Source organism: Haliotis rufescens, unplaced genomic scaffold (assembly GCF_023055435.1).
Source record: "Haliotis rufescens isolate VD_foot unplaced genomic scaffold, xgHalRufe1.0.p SCAF_10, whole genome shotgun sequence".
NCBI lineage: Eukaryota > Metazoa > Mollusca > Gastropoda > Lepetellida > Haliotidae > Haliotis > Haliotis rufescens.
The window spans coordinates 41,508,527-41,527,336 of record NW_025963780.1 but is presented as its reverse complement, the minus strand read 5'-3'; the positions used below and the strand labels follow the sequence as shown (position 1 = coordinate 41,527,336).

General features: G+C 38.6%; 2 protein-coding genes across 3 annotated transcripts in view; one reads left to right on the top strand and one right to left on the bottom strand.

Moving 5' to 3' along the window:
* The window catches only part of LOC124146705 (latent-transforming growth factor beta-binding protein 1-like), a 39,116-nt gene that overhangs the window by 10,715 nt on the left and 9,591 nt on the right, over positions 1-18,810 (bottom strand). The window contains exon 1 of one of the 2 annotated variants that reach the window (XM_046517137.2): positions 5,638-5,874. The exons of the other annotated variant lie outside the window; for it this stretch is intronic. Coding sequence (XP_046373093.2) covers positions 5,638-5,698 — 61 coding nt within the window. The 5' untranslated portion in view covers positions 5,699-5,874. Of the gene's footprint in view, positions 1-5,637; positions 5,875-18,810 lie in introns of those variants that run through there. 2 annotated transcript variants of the gene reach the window in all.
* On the top strand, positions 7,301-18,414 carry LOC124146707 (alanine and glycine-rich protein-like). Its single transcript, XM_048390741.1, has 3 exons — positions 7,301-7,449; positions 9,232-9,354; positions 18,244-18,414. Exons 1-3 carry the CDS (start codon positions 7,386-7,388, stop codon positions 18,303-18,305), a joined length of 249 nt encoding a protein of 82 aa, XP_048246698.1. The 5' UTR covers positions 7,301-7,385; the 3' UTR covers positions 18,306-18,414.

The window sequence follows — 18,810 nt, the reverse complement described above, 5'->3', positions numbered from 1 at the left end:
CGTATTATGTCTAAATATAATCTTGAGCAATTCTTGAGCAGATTTAGTACCCATGGTACATTCCCCAGCTGTCATACCTGGAAGAAAATTGTGAAAGATGCCATTAAAGCGAATGATCTTGAAACCTGGAGAAAACGCATAAACTCTGATCCAGACCTAATGCATTTTAAACAAATTCATCCGGTTATCTCCCCTCACAAAGCATGGGAAATTGCTAGAAGAAACCCAGATCTGAAACAAGCTGCAACCTTCGTGATCCACTTGTGCGCAGTCTGGAGACCTGGGAAAGTCCAGGGAGTGTGTGACATGTGTATGTTTGCCCACCAGGACTTGCTCGTCCATGTTGTGTGTATATGTCCACAGACAGAGCAACTCAGAGACAGTTTGTGGTGTAGCATAGTCGACACTTGTCCAGTGGAAGTCAGCGTGGCTCTCCATAACAAGCAGGAAATTGAGTTAGTTTGCTGTCTCCTAGCATGTACGCCCCCGATCCCAGCAAGTCCAGAGATGGTAGAGAACTTTGCAAAAGCTGCAGTCATAGGTCTCTTCCAATTGAAGAAATATATAGACCTTGTGAAGAAACATTATATGTTCTGACATGTGAGCAGGGATAGACTTAACATAAAAATGCCTGTTTTCGTACACTTGTAAATACTGTATTTATATGTTTGTAACTCTCCTATGGAGGAATAAAGAATATATATATATATCCGACTACACTGATTAAGGCTGTCCCAGTTCTCCATGCGATACTGACGCCCGTTCGTCTCCCAGACCATACAGAATAAATTTAAAAGGAATCCAGCTCAAGTCTAGAACGATTGGGCAAGCCTAGATTGCCTTAATTCTATCCATGAAAGTAAGCATTAATAACAAAATATTGTTCTTGTCTGCTTCAGATTATATTTTGTAAATACTTATTTTAACTAGGAAAATTGTACTGACACCGGCGCTGTCCCTGTTGAAGCTATCCATAAGAATTTCGAATTGCCGTCTATTGTTCGATGTCAATACATCGATGACAAGTGAGGATATCATAAAGTAATCGTTGATGCCGCGCTACACTTTGATAAAAATTATAATCAAGTTGACTGGTGTGTACATTACTACAGTGAACATGTACATGATCATGCCCTAATAATCAAATGCCGTAATGTCAAATACTAATTTATTATTGTGTGATGAATTTAACTGGATCAGTGGTAACATGTGATATTAATATTCCATCAATTTCTTTCCTGGTTGGTCCATCCATGTCTACAAAATGAAAATAATACAATTAAAATGGAGCATAGAACAATTCTTAATTTCAGGCTAGAGCTGTGGAAATCTAGACTTATCCAATCATTATAGACTTGAGTTGGTCTCATGTTTTACATTATTCTCTTGGGTCAACGTCACAGCTCATACCATACACTAACAAGACCAGCTTGCCCCCGCCGGAGCTCCCGGATTTTGGTTATATCATCTAACATGGCCAACTCTGCTCTTAAGTAAACAAGAACCTAATCAGCGAGGGGCCCTTTATCATCCCTATGTGGCTGCTTATAAAAATCTGATATCTTTTCCCAAAGACCTGGTTAATAATATATTTTCTGCTGAATATTCGAAACAAATAGAGTGAGTTGGTACTACATGTACATATGTATACGGTTCTATTTTAAATGACTGCAGCGCTCCATTATGAAAACAATTTGTTTTAACGCCGCTCTCAGCAGTATTCCAGTGATATATGATGGCGGTCTGTTGTATATGAAATATATGCAAATTGAATCTTGAATCTTGAAAGTTGTAACATTTCCGCAAATAAGTATCACATGCAGTATACAGTTTATCAACTGCAATATACTGTATACATCAGTATACAGTGTGTCGCGAGCTCTGCGCTGGGCTGGAGCACACATTTCCTACACCTCTCCCTTCGGCAAACACATCACGAGGGTTGCAACGAGGTCACAGGTCAGGCGTGCACTCGTCAGTTGTCTAATGCGGTCAAGAGTAAGATCTTCCGGAAGACCACTGCACTGGAGGTATGTGGATTATTGAGGAGGTACTACGTGTTTGGAACTGGGCGTTGAACACTAAGCACTTTTAGAGAAGAGCTCACAATAAAACGTTATGGACTCGCGGACGGACTTGTATTTTCATTTCAAGACGTACATTTATCAGGTTGAACTTCCTAACTGTAACAATAACTGAACTTTACGCCTTTTATACACATTTGTGATGGGGCGACAATGAGACATATTTTGACCTTGAAAATGTCGCGTTACGGCATCGTCGCCCTTTTGTAAAATAAAGAAAAGGATTATCAAAGAGGGACAATGCGAACACGCGACAATGCGACAAATGGCCAATTGTCGCGCTTTTGTTAATTTTGACACGTTTTGCTTGTTTTTGTAAAGGCGTCAATGCGACAATGCGACAACGAGACAATGTCCCTTCCATAGTAATCCGTGCAAATAAAACTGAGTAATGAAATAGAAGTCTGACATGCCAGTTAAAAGATAGAGTGTTGCAGCTTCTGATTTCATAGATCTTCAAGAAGGGTTATCAATAATGGGATGGGTGATGAGTTCAACTGCATACGCTGTGATTAACAATAATGCTCCGAGTCAATACATTTTGTCAAATGTATGACATGTATAACGTGAATGAACATATTGTTTATACTCGTCCATGTTTTTGACGGACAAAATAATTACATGCTCGGTAAAACTGAGGACGGGCATCATTGTGTGTTTCCGTGCTTTGTTCAGGTGAACAATTGACTTGTCCTTGCATGTGTTTGTGACGGGTGCCACTTGTGTGGCAGGATACGCTCACCTTTTCCCGAACACCCATTGGATGACCTGAACCACTTCGGATTTTTATCCCACATCAGTCTGATACACCATGATATAACTGAAATACTAAAATACTGTACAGTTGAAAATGATGTTTAATGCGATTACCGTAGTGTGTTACTGCAACTGTTCATATTTTGTGCAGTGATGTTGTGTAATATGTAAAAGAAAGCATATTCAATTATACAATTGATTTGAATAGAATATACTTGCGTCAGTGTATTTTATTAACGCCCCAAATCGTAATTTAAACACATTAAATAACAGATCACGCATGGTGACTTGACTTACTACTAGATTTAATGGGCCACCCCGGAATAAAATAGTTCCCTCCAAAGCGAGGAACATATGTTTTAGTATGTTTACAAGAAATATATTCCAAACAATATCCTCATTAGATGAGAAGATCTTTTAAAGAATTACCTCAGTAGGTCAATTACAATGACAGAGCGTCGTAATACATTTACATCAAGTACAATACGTCAAAATGGCCGACACGATAAACGTGACGGGAGATATTTTCGAAGTTGTTAATTAACCTGTGGCTATTTCAAGCCTTTGGCATCACTGATCAATTGGCCGATCATTGAAAGGTGATTGTGAAGATGTGTCAAATAGATACTAAGGTAAATTCATAGATTTCTGTAAATTGTCACTGCGACAGTTTGGATTTCTTTTCGTGTTTTTTCTCTCTGGGATGGGTTGTAGCGAGGGTATCCTTAAATGGGCTTGCAACCACGCTTCTGTATGAATTCGTACCAGGGAATTCCAAGGGTTTTCCCCAGGAATGTGGAAGTAGTCAGTGTTTACGCCTTTTCAAGAATACAGTCACGTGAAGAACGTCATGTGACCGACCTCGCGTCCAAGTCGTATATCTTGCAAACTTCACATTAAAAAATTAGTTATTGTTATAACCAAATGAAACACAACCCATTATCCGATAGGGGTAACTGTACATAGCCGTTACCACAATAAACTTAGTAACATTGTTTGGTTTGACTTCTTGGCGCGTGTCTGAATTCCATTAACATGTAACATATCCTAAAACTAGCTTATCAGCAAATCTCGCTGCACTGCGCGCGACAGATACTAGAGCAAGGCATGCCAGAAATACGAAACCTAAAGCTTCCGAAAGGAAGCCTTGGACATCACGTGCGTCGGGGGACCAGCGCCATCTGATTGGCCGTTAACAGTTGTACAAGGCGGAGCAAAAAGCATCGTTTTTCCGTCCATTTTACGCTTGAAAAACTCGACCCTTTTCTGGACACTTTCTAGACGCTGTCCAATTAATCAATTTTAATGAATTTTTAGTCGTTTTTCCGTCCAATGACCATATACGGAAAAAAACGACGTTTTCGTGTTTGCAGTGTCAAGTGCTGCATGAAATAATATTTACAGGTAAGAAGAACGAAGACAGATAGCATTTTTAACATAATTGGCTAAGTTCTCAAGGCGGTTTACATCAGAAGACTTTAAATTTTTAACCAGTGTGTCTTCACGATTATTACCAGTAATGAAGTCTAAATATGGGAAATATTTTGAGCGAATATCTTCATAAATAGGGCAAACAAGAATGAAATGAATTTCATTTTCAACTGCCCTTAACTTGCACAATGGACAAAACCGGAATGTCTTATCGATGCCATCCCTCCTTCCTGTGTTATGCATAATTCCCAGTTCTCCAATACGTAAAAGGGTAAGCATACGTCGCTTTTCTTTTGATAATACATTTAATAGATACGGTTCAAGTGATAATGATGTCTTAAATAATGAATACAGTTCTAATTTCGAGCATCCAGACAATTCAGAATACCATGTTTGTGCATGACAGTCCTTAACCCTCAGTATAAACTCACTTATAAAATATTCAGGATCACCAGCACCTTGAAATTCCCACACATGTCCGAAGCCATGAGAATATAACATATTCTTAATAGCTGAAACCCATGTATTCCTACAAACGGCATCAAACCTAACTAACATATCGTAAACCCGTTTTGGAAATCTCTCTTGAGACATATTAAGAAGCTTAAACCAGTATCTTAAACATCTTGTGTAAGAATCAATATAAATACCGTATCGACCACACTCTCCGAGCACTGCAACATTTGTCATATCAAGATAAAGAAACACAGTTGTAATTCACATGTATAGTTTTATATATAGCCACTTGTTAATGCTGCGTCTGGACCAAAAAATCTAGTGATTGACATCACGAGGATCGATCCACGCTATTTGAGTAGGATGACAAGCTGTCAAACAAGTGGACAGGTCTCGGGGAATCTTTGTTGTTACTTGGGATCCCCACGGAACAAGGAAGTATAAAAGTTAGGAAAATGAACGAATCTGAGAAATTGTGTTGACGTTTTTCAAATCTGACCCCTAATGGTGTTTGTCCATGTAGTTACTCATTGTACAAAAGTTCCATTATATTGCAAAATACAGAAGCACACAAGTTCCCACTAATTGGAGTTCAAACTAAACAAGCTGCAAAGTATACCATTGTATAAACAGTAACTTATATACATATAGCAAATAACAGAAGCAGGAGTTTCTAAAATTAAATTATTATATCAATATAAGTTACAACAAATCTTCAGGTTCTATTCCATATTTAAAAAGTAATGTATTCATTGTATGACAGTATCTTTCTAACGCCGCGTCTGGACCAGGAATTCCAGTGATTGAAATTAACATTAAACAAATTGCAAAGTATACGATTGTATGACAGTAACTTAGCTACATGATGAGTCTTTAACGGTTTACAACACCTGGTGCTTGAAACACTTACTTGCAGCAGAGGCAGAACCAGTGATGGCGAAGATGACACAGGCAGCTACAATGACGACCATGGTGTCGGAAGTTGGAGAACGGAACAGCTGAGGTGTTTAGGACGAGAATACTTGGCAAGGCATAGTGGCATGCTTTTATACCAAACACCACGATGCAAAAATGGAACAGCGTTAAAAACAATCCCAAAGGCTCGCGACGTTTAAATGACGTTTATGGACTTTTTTAATCGCTAACATAGGGGACTTTGGGTATATGTCACCTTGGACATAAAAAATAAGTTCGGGTCGGGTCAAAAGAGATCGTGGTAAGTTCATCGTCTCCGAGGTCATTTGCCACGCCAATGTCACAGTGGTTGACCTGTGCGCGTGACATTGTTTATTTTCACTGTGTTCAGTGTTGCGTGACGGGCTGGTGAGTGAGTGACTGAGTGACTGAGTGACTGAGATTATATTATTCAAGCCAAATCATTGTTGGTGTTACAACCACAATAGGTCTATTCCGCTAGTTTATTTTTCAAAGGTTGATTAAGTGCCCCAATTGATCCTCCACGAAATGAGTAGCTGACTTTGTGGAAATGTGGTTGTGCGCAGTCTTCACAATATTCAAGTATTATCATTATGTTTATCAATATAATCAATGAGATTAGATTTGTTTGTTTGCTTGATGTCTGACGCCAAACTCAGCAGAAATCCAGCTCCATGACAACGGCCTGTAAACAATCAAATCTGGACCAGACACTCCGTGCATGTAGTGGTCTTATTTGGTTTGATCATAATAGGATAAGTTATATTTGTAAAGTAAATTATAATAAGCCGTCAATACTGACATAAACTGAACGTCAAAAGAAAGTTTACACTTATGTCTGCTGGTGGCTATAAATTAAATGTTGCTTTTGATGCGGGAATCTCAATTGTGTTTTGGACCATAAATGTATAAATTTTAAACATGTTTAGGGTGTGTTTAGGTGGTGTTTAGGCTGTGAAACGATAGCTCATTTCATGTGTTTAGACCCTAAATGTATTAGATAGAACACACTAAATGTTTTTTCCGTTTAGGACCTAAACATGTCTTGTATACGTTAACATTCTATACACATTATTACAGGGTACAACGCGATGTAAAATAGCTGTAACGATGTGTTAAGCAATAAGTTAAAATCGAAACAAATAAACTCCACCCAAACAATTTTCGTGTAAGATATCAAATATCTAATGTGAAATACAAGTATTGTTTGCAGCGATTACACTAACGATATTGTTCCCTGACTGCATTTAAAAGATATACCTTGAAATAAAGTATTATTAAGAGGGTTGATTTGACAGGATCTAAATAGGTTTTATTTACACAGAGTATGAAGGATTTGGTAAACTTATGGCAACGGTCCGTGTTTCTCATGTGGGTCCTACCGCAGGCATCATAGACTTGTGGGATACACATTTGTCCTCAATGAGGGGGTCGGCTGAGGACAGCGTCTGACGCCTCGGATAGATGAACTCTTCACACATACACACGCCATTAAAACAACCTTTTTTGTCTCATAAATATGTGCCATCATAAAGAGATTATCACCAGACACCTTGTCATTGTGGCCTTGACATACACACTGAATGGCATTTGCATCAAAAGCTACAAAGAACCTGATGTTGAGGCGGAATCTCTATACATATAAAGGAAGGCTGCTTCTTTCCATTAACCACCCTGACTCTCACACAGAACGGTTCTGCTCGCAACCCTCTTGCTTCAACCATGAATTCTTCAGTTTTGATTGTTGTCTTTGTCGCCGTCTTTGCTGCAACAGCGTCAGCTCAAGGTAAATACATATTAGCATTTATGTTGTATTATTAATAGGTGTAAATGCATGGGAATGTGTACTGCATTCTGATTGGGGAAGAACTGTTGGATCTTATGAATCTTTCGAACTTTTCAGAGCGTATGAATATTTTTTCTTGATGCGTATCTATTTTCTGAATCCCATTTTTGAAAGAAAACGCAGCATTCGGTTTGCCACAATGGGTACCACACTGATAAATATGATGGAACAGTATTTGTAGGTAGAACCTCGATTTAAGTTGCCTTTGTCCACATTCTTCTGTCAGACGGGTTATCAGAGAACCATTATGACGTTATCCATTTTATCATGACACCAAAGCATTACAGCGACAAATGACCCGTGAAGATTCCGGGGTAGAATAGGTCTTCAGCAACCCATGCTTGCCGTAAAAGGTGACTATGCTTGTCGTAAAAGGCGACGAACGGGATCGGGTGGTCAGGCTCGCTGACTTGGTTGATGCATGTCATCGATCCCAATTGCGTGGATAGATGCTCATGATATCAATCACTGGATTGTCTGGTCCAGACTCGATTATTTACAGACCGCCATCATATAGCTGGAATATTGCTGAGTGCGGCGTTAAACAACAACCAACCAACCAACCAACCAATTTCGTCATATCATATCTGCGTCACCGCCGCGAGATCTCATATCGGGTCCTGGGGATTATTACGTATGACTGTCTTACTTTTCAATGTCCATAATTATTTAGTGTTAAATGCATCGAATACTGAGTGAGTGAGTTGGGGTTAACGCCGCTTTTAACAGTATTCCATCATATCACGGCGTGTGAGGTTAATGTGGGAGGAAAGCCCGAAGTGATGCAGGTCTCAGACGTTTACCACTTCGGTGAAACCGACGAGCACGGGTATAGTGCTGACAAACCTAGAAACAATCGGGGCGAACCGGGATTTCGAACCCACAATCATAGGTTTCTGGCGTGCCCAAGGGACGCAAATCTGGAGAGCAAATCGCGGCGCCTTAGACGACTGGACCACCCGTCCCCCCATCGAATACTGAATAACACCCGCAAATATGAAAACACATAATGATTATGTCCTAATTTGACTTGTAAAGGTGAAGATCCGGGGTAGAATAGGTCTTCAGCAATCAAAGCTAGTTGTAAGAGGTGACTAACGGGATCGGATGGTCAGGCTCGCAGACTTGGTTGATGCATGTCATCATATCCCAATTGCGTGGATCGATGCTCATGATGTCAATCACTTGATTGTCTGGTCCAGACTCGATTATTTAAAGACCGCCGTCTTATAGCTGGAATATTGCTCATTACGGCGTGAAACAACAAACAAACAAAGGTTTAAGATAGCTGTAAGTGGCATTTGATCACACGAACTCACTGTACATCGATGTTGATATGGCTGAAATACTGCCGATACGACTTTAAATTTAACTCACTCACTCATGTTCACGATGACGTAATTAACCATGTGGTCCTGGCTGGTGTTTCTGTATGGCTGTTTCTGTCAATTATGTCAAGTAGTTCCTGTTTGACCTAGGACATTGTGGTGGCAGAGTGGTATCGGTCCTTCAACTGCCAGTTCCGGGTTCAAATCTCCCATTATGATCCTTGGTCTATCGTCACAATACCAGTGTTATGGATTTAATCAAGGACTATAACGTCTCCAGCTGACATCACATTGAGTTTTCCTCACAATCATCCTGCTGTGATTTATATGAATTTCCAAACAACGTTAAACCATACCACTCACTCACTGCATGAATTTCTCCCATCTGTTACAGGACTTGGAGCACTGCTGGCCTTGAGTGGAGGTTTGGGTGGTATGGGTAGCCCGTTTGGTGGCGCAGGTGGAGCAGGTGGTGCAGGTGGCGCTGGCGGGATGGGAGGAATGTTTGGCAATTCAGGTAATCATAGGGGTTGTATATGGAAGCAATATAACGATTCTCAAAGACAGGAAGAGCTGAAGTAACACATGACAATAGAATGTCTTCTGCACATGGCGCCTAACACAGCGAAACTAACAACCAGTGTTTAGTATACAATGGCGCTTAAATTAGCACGATACTGAAAACCTCGTTTTAAGATTAAGCCGAGCTTGGATTGTGCGCTCGTTGACTACCTCTAAATTTAGCAATTACATTTGTACAGGGGTACTGCCTGACAGAACAGTACAGCTCCCATCTAACATCGATGGGCGTGATATATTCATCTAGAAAGAGTCCTTCTCCACCACTTTATTATTTTTATATATCGAGAACTTGCAACTATCCATCCATGACATTAACTTTATTTCGAGAAATGGCTAAGGTACCTGTTACTAGGTCACATCACGTGACTTCCAGGAGAGAAAGCAAATTGAAAAGAGTATCAACACAGCTACCATCATGTCGTTAGCTCATCGCCTTCGCTTTCTATATGTGTATTTCACATTGTACTAAAAACACAAAACACGTCCCATTTTAATTCTGGAAACCCAAAAGTCCAGAAACTCTACGCTCTTTGCCCAGTCTCGGTTAAAGGTATTTACAAAATTAAACATGCCGTTTTCATGGGAACATACCAAGGAAGAAAAAATGAAAAAAAAATTGTTTAAAAACTCAATATTTAGACTATGTCGCCCATGGGCCTGCCCATGGGCGAAGTGTGGCCCATGGGCCTGCCCATGGGCGAAGTCTGGCCCATGGGTAGGCCCATGGGCAGGCCCATGGGCGAGAATATGTTCCTTTACTTAAAACTCATGTTTTTGTTTCGCAAATACATTTAATGTATTCATTCAAGTATCATGACACAAAATTTAATTCATTTTAACTTAATTCAAAGATTTTATAACGATATTGAAATATTTCGCCCATGGGCGAGAAAAGGGTTTGGCCCATGGGCGAGAATATGTTCCTTTACTTAAAACTCATGATTTTGTTTCGCAAATACATTAAATGTATTTATTGAAGTATCATGACACAAAATTTACCTCATTTTAACTTATTTCAACTATTTTATAGCGATATTGAAATATTTCGCCCATGGGTAGGCCCATGGGTAGGCCCATGGGCAGGCCCATGGGCGAGAATATGTTCCTTTACTTAAAACTCATGTTTTTGTTTCGCAAATACATTTAATGTATTCATTCAAGTATCATGACACAAAATTTAACTCATTTTAACTTAATTCAACGATTTTATAGCGATATTGAAATATTTCGCCCATGGGCGAGAAAAAGGTTTGGCCAATGGGCGAGAATATGTTCCTTTACTTAAAACTCATGATTTTGTTTCGCAAATACATTAAATGTATTCATTGAAGTATCATGACACAAAATTAAACTCATTTTAACTTAATTCAACGATTTCATAGCGATATTGAAATATTTCGCCCATGGGCGAGAAAAAGGTTTGGCCCATGGGTAGGCCCATGGGCAGGCCCATGGGCGAGAATATGTTCCTTTACTTAAAACTCATGATTTTGTTTCGCAAATACATTTAATGTAGTCAGTCAAGTATCATGACACAAAATTTAACTCATTTTAACTTAATTCAACGATTTTATAGCGATATTGAAATATTTCGCCCATGGGCGAGAAAAGGGTTTGGCCCATGGGCGAGTATATGTTCCTTTACTCAAAACTCATGGGTCTTTTTCGCAAATACATTAAATGTATTCATTCAAGTATCATGACACAAAATTTAACTAATTTTTACTTAATTCAACTATTTTACGGCGTTATTAAAATATTTCGCCCATGTTTACGTCAGTCCCTTTCAAGCATCAACTAACTGTTTGCAAAGTATATTGTATCATGTGAAATATACTTTATATTATATCATTACATTACTCTGAAAAGGGCATTTGGTTGGATGTTTCCTTTAGTTCTACAAATTTCACCTGTTTTACACATTGTAGCGATCTTTAATGAACCCGGCCTTACCTCTCAAAACGTTTTGACAGTTTATCATACGAACTCATGTGCGTGTACTCCAATTCATTGGAGTTATTTTCCACAACATTAAATTTTAGTTAGTTTCTGTTTCATTTCCCATTTAATGTCCCGTTGATACATCACACTGGGCAATTACGTGACACCAGGTATGCAATATACAGGTACGCGTGCGCGTATTTTAATGAAAAAAACTATTCGTCTTTTATTGCATAACGTTTGGCTGAATATCTTACATTCTAACGAAATCTCGAAATAATTATTTAATAACATGCGGTTTCGAACTGACCAGTGGGAATTATGTTTCAATGCGATTGAGGAAAACGTGAGTGAATATTGTGACACTAAAGCAACTTTTAACTGCATTGTCACTTTTGGTATGAAAATGGTAACAGTTCAGAAAAAAAACAGCCTTCTTATGATAATTCTCATTAGTACGTGGTATCTAATTACAGTGTCGGCCTTATTTACAGGTGATTCTACAATACCTGCTCTCGGTCAATTACGATCTACCACACCACGCGTGAATAAACAGTTATGCAGGTGTTGCTGTGGGCAAATACCTAGCCTGAAAATGTTTATTTTTTTTAGGATACATGTTTTACAAATGTTCGTTGATATGTGGATATATTAAGCACAAAGACAAAAAAATGTTTATGAAAGATGAATTAGTGCCTTGATATATTCATCGAGATGTGTATCATCGTTTAATGGGGTCATTCAATAAACGTATGTTTGGAGGAGATATCAAAGGAGCCGCTCAATATACACAGTGTCGTCCGGTGAACTACCACCCTACCCTGTCCATTAGAGTTATGTAATCGGTACACAAATATATTTGATGCGGTGTCAGTGCGGAAGGAGTTTGAATTACGTCCGCCAGTTGTCACAGAAATCCTCAAAGTATAGAAACAATAAACAAGGTCAATCCGTACTAATTACCTAGTGACGCACGTAACAACGACTGTCAATAGGGAAAATGGTGAAAACAAATTGAAATAGATTTTAATAAAACATTACTGTACTACATAACTCGCAAAAGCGGTGCCTAAAATGTTTGACCGTGTTATGTGTGTTGTAAACTGACGAATAGCAAGTAATTGTCATGCTGTACGCATGGTTCCATATACAAATTCAGTTATACAACCGGTATGAAACTGAGAACTGAGATACCAAGTACAACCTGCATTCACACACGGAAGCAATATACTTGTGTGTATGCCCTCTCCTCTAAAAAATGTATCACTAAAGTATTTGCATTGTAATAAATATAGTAATGATAAAACTTGGTAATTTGGTAGGTCTCCGACAGATATGATTTTCAGTTTTTTTACACCTTTGATTGATACGGATTACGTACCTGTAGTCTAGTCACTGTCTCTAATGTATCTGCTTGTTAGAAATTTCAAATGTCTTGTTATAGCACTGTTCCTAAAATACGGCAGTTTCTTTTATCGGGTATAAATAGTTGATTCGTCTTGTCACGCAGTCATTTTTTACTTGATCGAATGATTTCCACAAAAAATTACGGCAGAGAGTTTTCTATTTTATTATATTTTTAGAAGATTTTAGAAGATGCTTACATCACTGTATCTCAGAACGTAAAACTGATAACATTCAAACATGTAATTAGTACACAGTTAATTGTTACATATAATTTCCTGCATATTCCTTTTTGAACAAAAAGCCTACATGTATACTGATATCGGTGTCCACTGTTAAAAGGGTATTAGTGCAGTCAGCCATGGTAAATGGAGAGACAATAATAAGGTGATTAATTATAGTCTGTTGCAGAATATGCGGTATAAGTGTAGTCATTGATACATATACACATTACACATATACAGATGAAATACACGATATGATGCAGTGCAAGAACGAATTAAGATACGGTTTCTATTAAAAATAATTATACGATTTTGGATTTAATTAGCATGTTTAAATTTTCAGGCCAACACGGCTGAGATACAGCATCGGCATACTCAACTGGAGTTGTTTTCTGCCGGTCGTAAGTTCATTGTTTGACTGAGCACACTCGTGTCGGGGTTGCGATATTTTCTTCTCTTTGTTGGCAGCCTGCCATCGGTCTGAATTTTGAGAAAGGTCTCAGCATGGGACTGTTAATTACTTCTTAATGATGTCTACAAGCTTACAAACTTGTAGATGTTGGGTGCGGTTAGGACCAAACTTTTTCAGCTCAGAGTGTTAGTGGTCCTGGAACCCATAGTGTCAAACAGGTTCTGCACAAAACGTCCATCAGATTCTACTGTTCAGCAACATTGTCACTGAATTTCAGAACTCTGGCATGATATAATAATCAAGGATTTCGAAGGTGAACGAGGGGAAAGGCAGACGCACGTGGATTTACCCTCAGGTTATTATTGTCTGGAGTTCACATTTTGGGGCATTTCATATACTAATTGAACAGAGTTCACCTGCACATGTCCACTTTAGTGATACAGACTGTAACCAAAAATGCAATGAGCCGTAGCTCTTAATCCCTTATAACAACGGTAGTTGTTAACCAGGGTGAGGACACAGTAAGGTTAAACCGTGTCCAACAGACAATCTGAGGTGGCGATCTCCCATCAAGTCAGCTCTGTTTTTAAGCGCATAGTTATGTTTTTACATATTGAAATAAAAGGAATTAAAAAAATTATATTTAACAAACCTACACATTACCAAATACAAAACTGTATAACCCTCTCTAGACTTCGTTCCAATTAACCTGGATCATTCAACTCGCTCGCGAAGGTCGTATGCGACTTTAAAGTGAATACGTCTACAGTGTACAAGTAACTTTTAACTGTATCATATAGACTTATGATAAGCAATTATTTTCGTTCCTAATTCGAATGAGCACATTCTGAGGCTAAATCTGCAAAAGGACAGATAAAATATTTCTTTGTACAATGCAAACGATACAAACGTAGCGGCTGATAATAGAGACAATGATTTAATAATCTGCAATATATCAAGTGTTCTCGTTCAATCTATTGTACATATTGAAGTGATTGTAAAGTTTCAAGGAGTACTAAAATGTTGTGGTATTATGAATGTATTTAGAATATGAATAGCGAAAAACAGTCACCATATCGGATGTACATGTATAACTTGTCTTCCAACACCACGCTTGTGCCGAGGCCCATGGTCATAAAACTAATCAGTCCCATAAAAGGAGCAATTAGTTTCGCAGATACTTCTTGCTATGGTTCACTCACAATTGTCAGACGACCTAATCATCAGTCAGACCAGTCAAGTGTGACCAGCGTACCTGCCTGGTTTTGGCTCCTAATTACTGAACTGCCCAATACTTTCATACTGTGGGCAAAGTAAGCGGCCTCGTTGAGTGATACAGACTAACCAGATTACGATTGTGTTTGTAAGTTGCGTTTAATCTGTGTCGGGTTGCAGTTGTTTTATTAGTCAAGACTAGGGGTAGTTTTTTCAATGAAACCTTTTAGCCGCTGAGTTTGTTTTGCATTCATTTCATTAAATACATTGTTAGGTAGAATAATAACACGTTATATGGATAAAACATCTCCCTAATCTGAGTATAATCTCACATGTACTCTAAGTACCGTACTATATTACTTTGCGGAGACACTGAGTATAATTTTTTAGTTGGCATTGTATGCTGTCTGAATGACTTTACACAAATCCCTGCATTCAATAGACCCGTGAAGATCTTCAACAAACCATTCTTGGCGTAAAAGGACGACAGCGCTTGTCGTAAGAAGCGACTACCGGGATCGGGTGGTCAGGCTCGCTGACTTGGTTGATGCATGTCATCGTATCCCAATTGCGTCAATCACTGGATTGTCTGGTCCAGACTCGATTATTTACAGACCGCCGTCATACAGCTGAAATATTGCTAAGTGTGGCGTTATACAACTAACAAACAAACAAAACACAAAAAGAGAAAGTGTATGAGTACTAAAACTTGCAATAGATATGCGTACCCTACGTACACACATGTGTCCCATTCGACAGTCTACAACACACGAATAACTGTCAAACAAGTTTGGGTACCCTTTCTGTTCAGGCAAGTTATTTAGTTCGATAATTTTGTATTAAAATCCTTTTCAATTTGTTTTCATCCTTTTTCCCTATTCCATGCATGTTTATGTTGCTACATCTCATTGCTCATGTTTCCAAGTATTGTAAAACACTATAATGTTTCTCCTTCTTAACCTAACGTTATAACATTTCCGGTCATTGCCATCATCTAATACACAAGAGATGATACCAAGACATATTTTATTCGGTTTTATGGTCTATGCGGTCTTACAATTGATTTTATTAGTCTTTAAATCTTTTGTCTAGTAAATATTTTCACAAACAGGGCTGTTAACTGATATAAGGAATGTAACATCCAGTTGAGGACTGAATACGACGTACGTTAGTCTGGTAACGACATTTCTACAATTAATATTTTGAATAAGCCGTTAATACGCCAGTTGTGACAGGGATGATGGTATGGTAGATGTAGCAGACATATTGACAGCCGTTGTTACGCGAGTCACTAGGTTATTAGTACGGCATTAGCCTTGTTGATTGGTACTATACTTTCTGTGGCCACTGGCGGACGTAATTCAAACTCCTTCCACACTGACATCGCACCAAATATATTTGTGTACCGATTACATAACTCTTACTGACAGGGTAGGGTGGTAGTTCACGCGAAACGGACGACACTGTGTATATTGAGCGGCTCCTTTGATATCGCCTCACAACATACTTTTAATGAATGACCAATTAAACGATGATACACATCAGGATCGCGGAGAAAATACAAGCTTCGTTCGCGTTGAATATATATATATCAAGGCACAAATTCATCTTTCATAAACTTTTTGTGTCTTGGTGCTTAATATATCCACATATCAACGAAAATATGTAATACATGTATCCACAAATATATACATGTACAGGCTAGGTATTTGCCCACAGCAACACCTGCATAACTGTTTATTCACGCGTGGTGTGGCAGATTGTAATTGACCGACAACAAGTATTGTAGAATCACCTGTAATTAAGGCCGACACTGTAATTAGACACAACGTACTAATGAGAATATGAGAATTATCATAAGAAGGCTGTTACGTTTTTCTTAACTATTACCATTTTCATACTAAAAGTGACAATGCAGTTAAAAGTTGCTTTAGTGTCACAATATTCACTCACGTTTTCCTCAATCGCATTGAAACATAATTCCTACTGGTCAGTTCGACACTGCTTGTAATTAAATAATTATTTCGAGATTTCGTTAGAATGTAAGATATTCAGCCAAACGTTATGCAATAAAAGACGAATAGCTTCTTTCCATTAAAATACGCGCACGCGTACCTGTCACGTAATTGCACAGTGGGATGTATCAACGGGTCATAAAATGGGAAATGAAATAGAAACTAACTAAAATGTAATGTTGTACACGCACATGCATTCGTATGATAAACTGCCAAAACGTTTTGAGAGATAAGGCCGGGTTCATTAAAGATGTTGGGTGCGGTTAGGACCAAACTTTTTCAGCTCAGAGTGTTAGTGGTCCTGGAACCCATAGTGTCAAACAGGTTCTGCAAAATACGTCAATCAGATTCTACTGTTCAACAGCATTGTCACTGAATTTCAGAACTCTGGCATGATATAATAATCAAGGATTTTCTCGCCCATGGGCGAAATATTTCAATAAATCTGTAAAATAGCTGAATTGAGTAAAATTGTGTTACATTATGTGCCATGAAAATAGTAAGAACACCTGCATTTATTTGCGAAACGAAGACATAAGTTTTAAGTAAAGGAAAATATTCTCGCCCATGGGCCAAACCCTTTTCTCGCCCATGGGCGAAATATTTCAATATCGCTATGAAATCGTTGAATTAAGTTAAAATGAGTTAAATTTTGTGTCATGATACTTCAATAAATACATTTAATGTATTTGCGAAACAAAATCATGAGTTTTAAGTACAGGAACATATTCTCGCCCATTGGCCAAACCTTTTTCTCGCCCATGGGCGAAATATTTCAATATCGCTATAAAATCGTTGAATTAAGTTAAAATGAGTTAAATTTTGTGTCATGATACTTGAATGAATACATTAAATGTATTTGCGAAACAAAAACATGAGTTTTAAGTAAAGGAACATATTCTCGCCCATGGGCCTGCCCATGGGCCTACCCATGGGCCTGCCCATGGGCCTACCCATGGGCCTACCCATGGGCGAAATATTTCAATATCGCTATAAAATAGTTGAAATAAGTTGAAATGAGTTAAATTTTGTGTCATGATACTTCAATAAATACATTTAATGTATTTGCGAAACAAAATCATGAGTTTTAAGTAAAGGAACATATTCTCGCCCATGGGCCAAACCTTTTTCTCGCCCATGGGCGAAATATTTCAATATCGTTATAAAATCTTTGAATTAAGTTAAAATGAATTAAATTTTGTGTCATGATACTTGAATGAATACATTAAATGTATTTGCGAAACAAAAACATGAGTTTTAAGTAAAGGAACATATTCTCGCCCATGGGCCTGCCCATGGGCCTACCCATGGGCCAGACTTCGCCCATGGGCAGGCCCATGGGCCACACTTCGCCCATGGGCAGGCCCATGGGCGACATAGTCTAAATATTGAGTTTTTAAACAATTTTTTTTTCATTTTTTCTTCCTTGGTATGTTCCCATGAAAACGGCATGTTTAATTTTGTAAATACCTTTAACCGAGACTGGGCAAAGAGCGTAGAGTTTCTGGACTTTTGGGTTTCCAGAATTAAAATGGGACGTGTTACAAATAATTTTCGTGACAAAACTGTACAGGATATATTTTAACGTATCGTGTTCACTTTGTATCTGACAGGTCTCAGCCAACAGCTGCTTCAATGCCGACTCCTGAGCCGAATCTTCCCGATGGAAATGTGAAGGTGTCCGTGGGAATTCTGGAAATACTACAATGGCAATTATTCATCATAAATTGCCAAACATGTAAAATTGATTAATCATTTATCAATAAACAAGGTATTCGATAACACCTGGTGTGTTTGCTCTTTATTCTCTTTTATGAGGAGTGCAGGTTAGAAGTGATTCCCAACAACTATGCCTGCCGTACGAGAAGACTCAATAGATTGGGGGTCAGGCTCCATGGCGTGGTAGACTGCGTATCTTGGAAAACCGACGGCGTGAATGTTGTTCATTGTATCTGGTCTGGTTCAATTCTTCAGCTTAATGTGGGAGGAAAGGCTAAACTGACACACGACTTTGACGTTTATCGTTGTGTCAAACCAACAAGCACGTGTTAGGTGCTGACAAAACCATGGAACATAATCAGGGCGAATCTGGTACTTGTACCTGCGATCATCGGACACCGGCAGACATGGAACATACCCAACATCAGTGACGTGTAGTGCTTTAAACCCCTGGGCCACCC

Excerpts from the sequence above, each read along its gene's own strand:
- LOC124146707 (XM_048390741.1), top strand. The coding sequence starts at position 7,386 with ATGAATTCTTCAGTTTTGATTGTTGTCTTTGTCGCCGTCTTTGCTGCA. Across the intron at positions 7,450-9,231 it reads TGCAACAGCGTCAGCTCAAG|GACTTGGAGCACTGCTGGCC; the intron begins GTAAATACATAT and ends CATCTGTTACAG. Across the intron at positions 9,355-18,243 it reads AGGAATGTTTGGCAATTCAG|GTCTCAGCCAACAGCTGCTT; the intron begins GTAATCATAGGG and ends TGTATCTGACAG.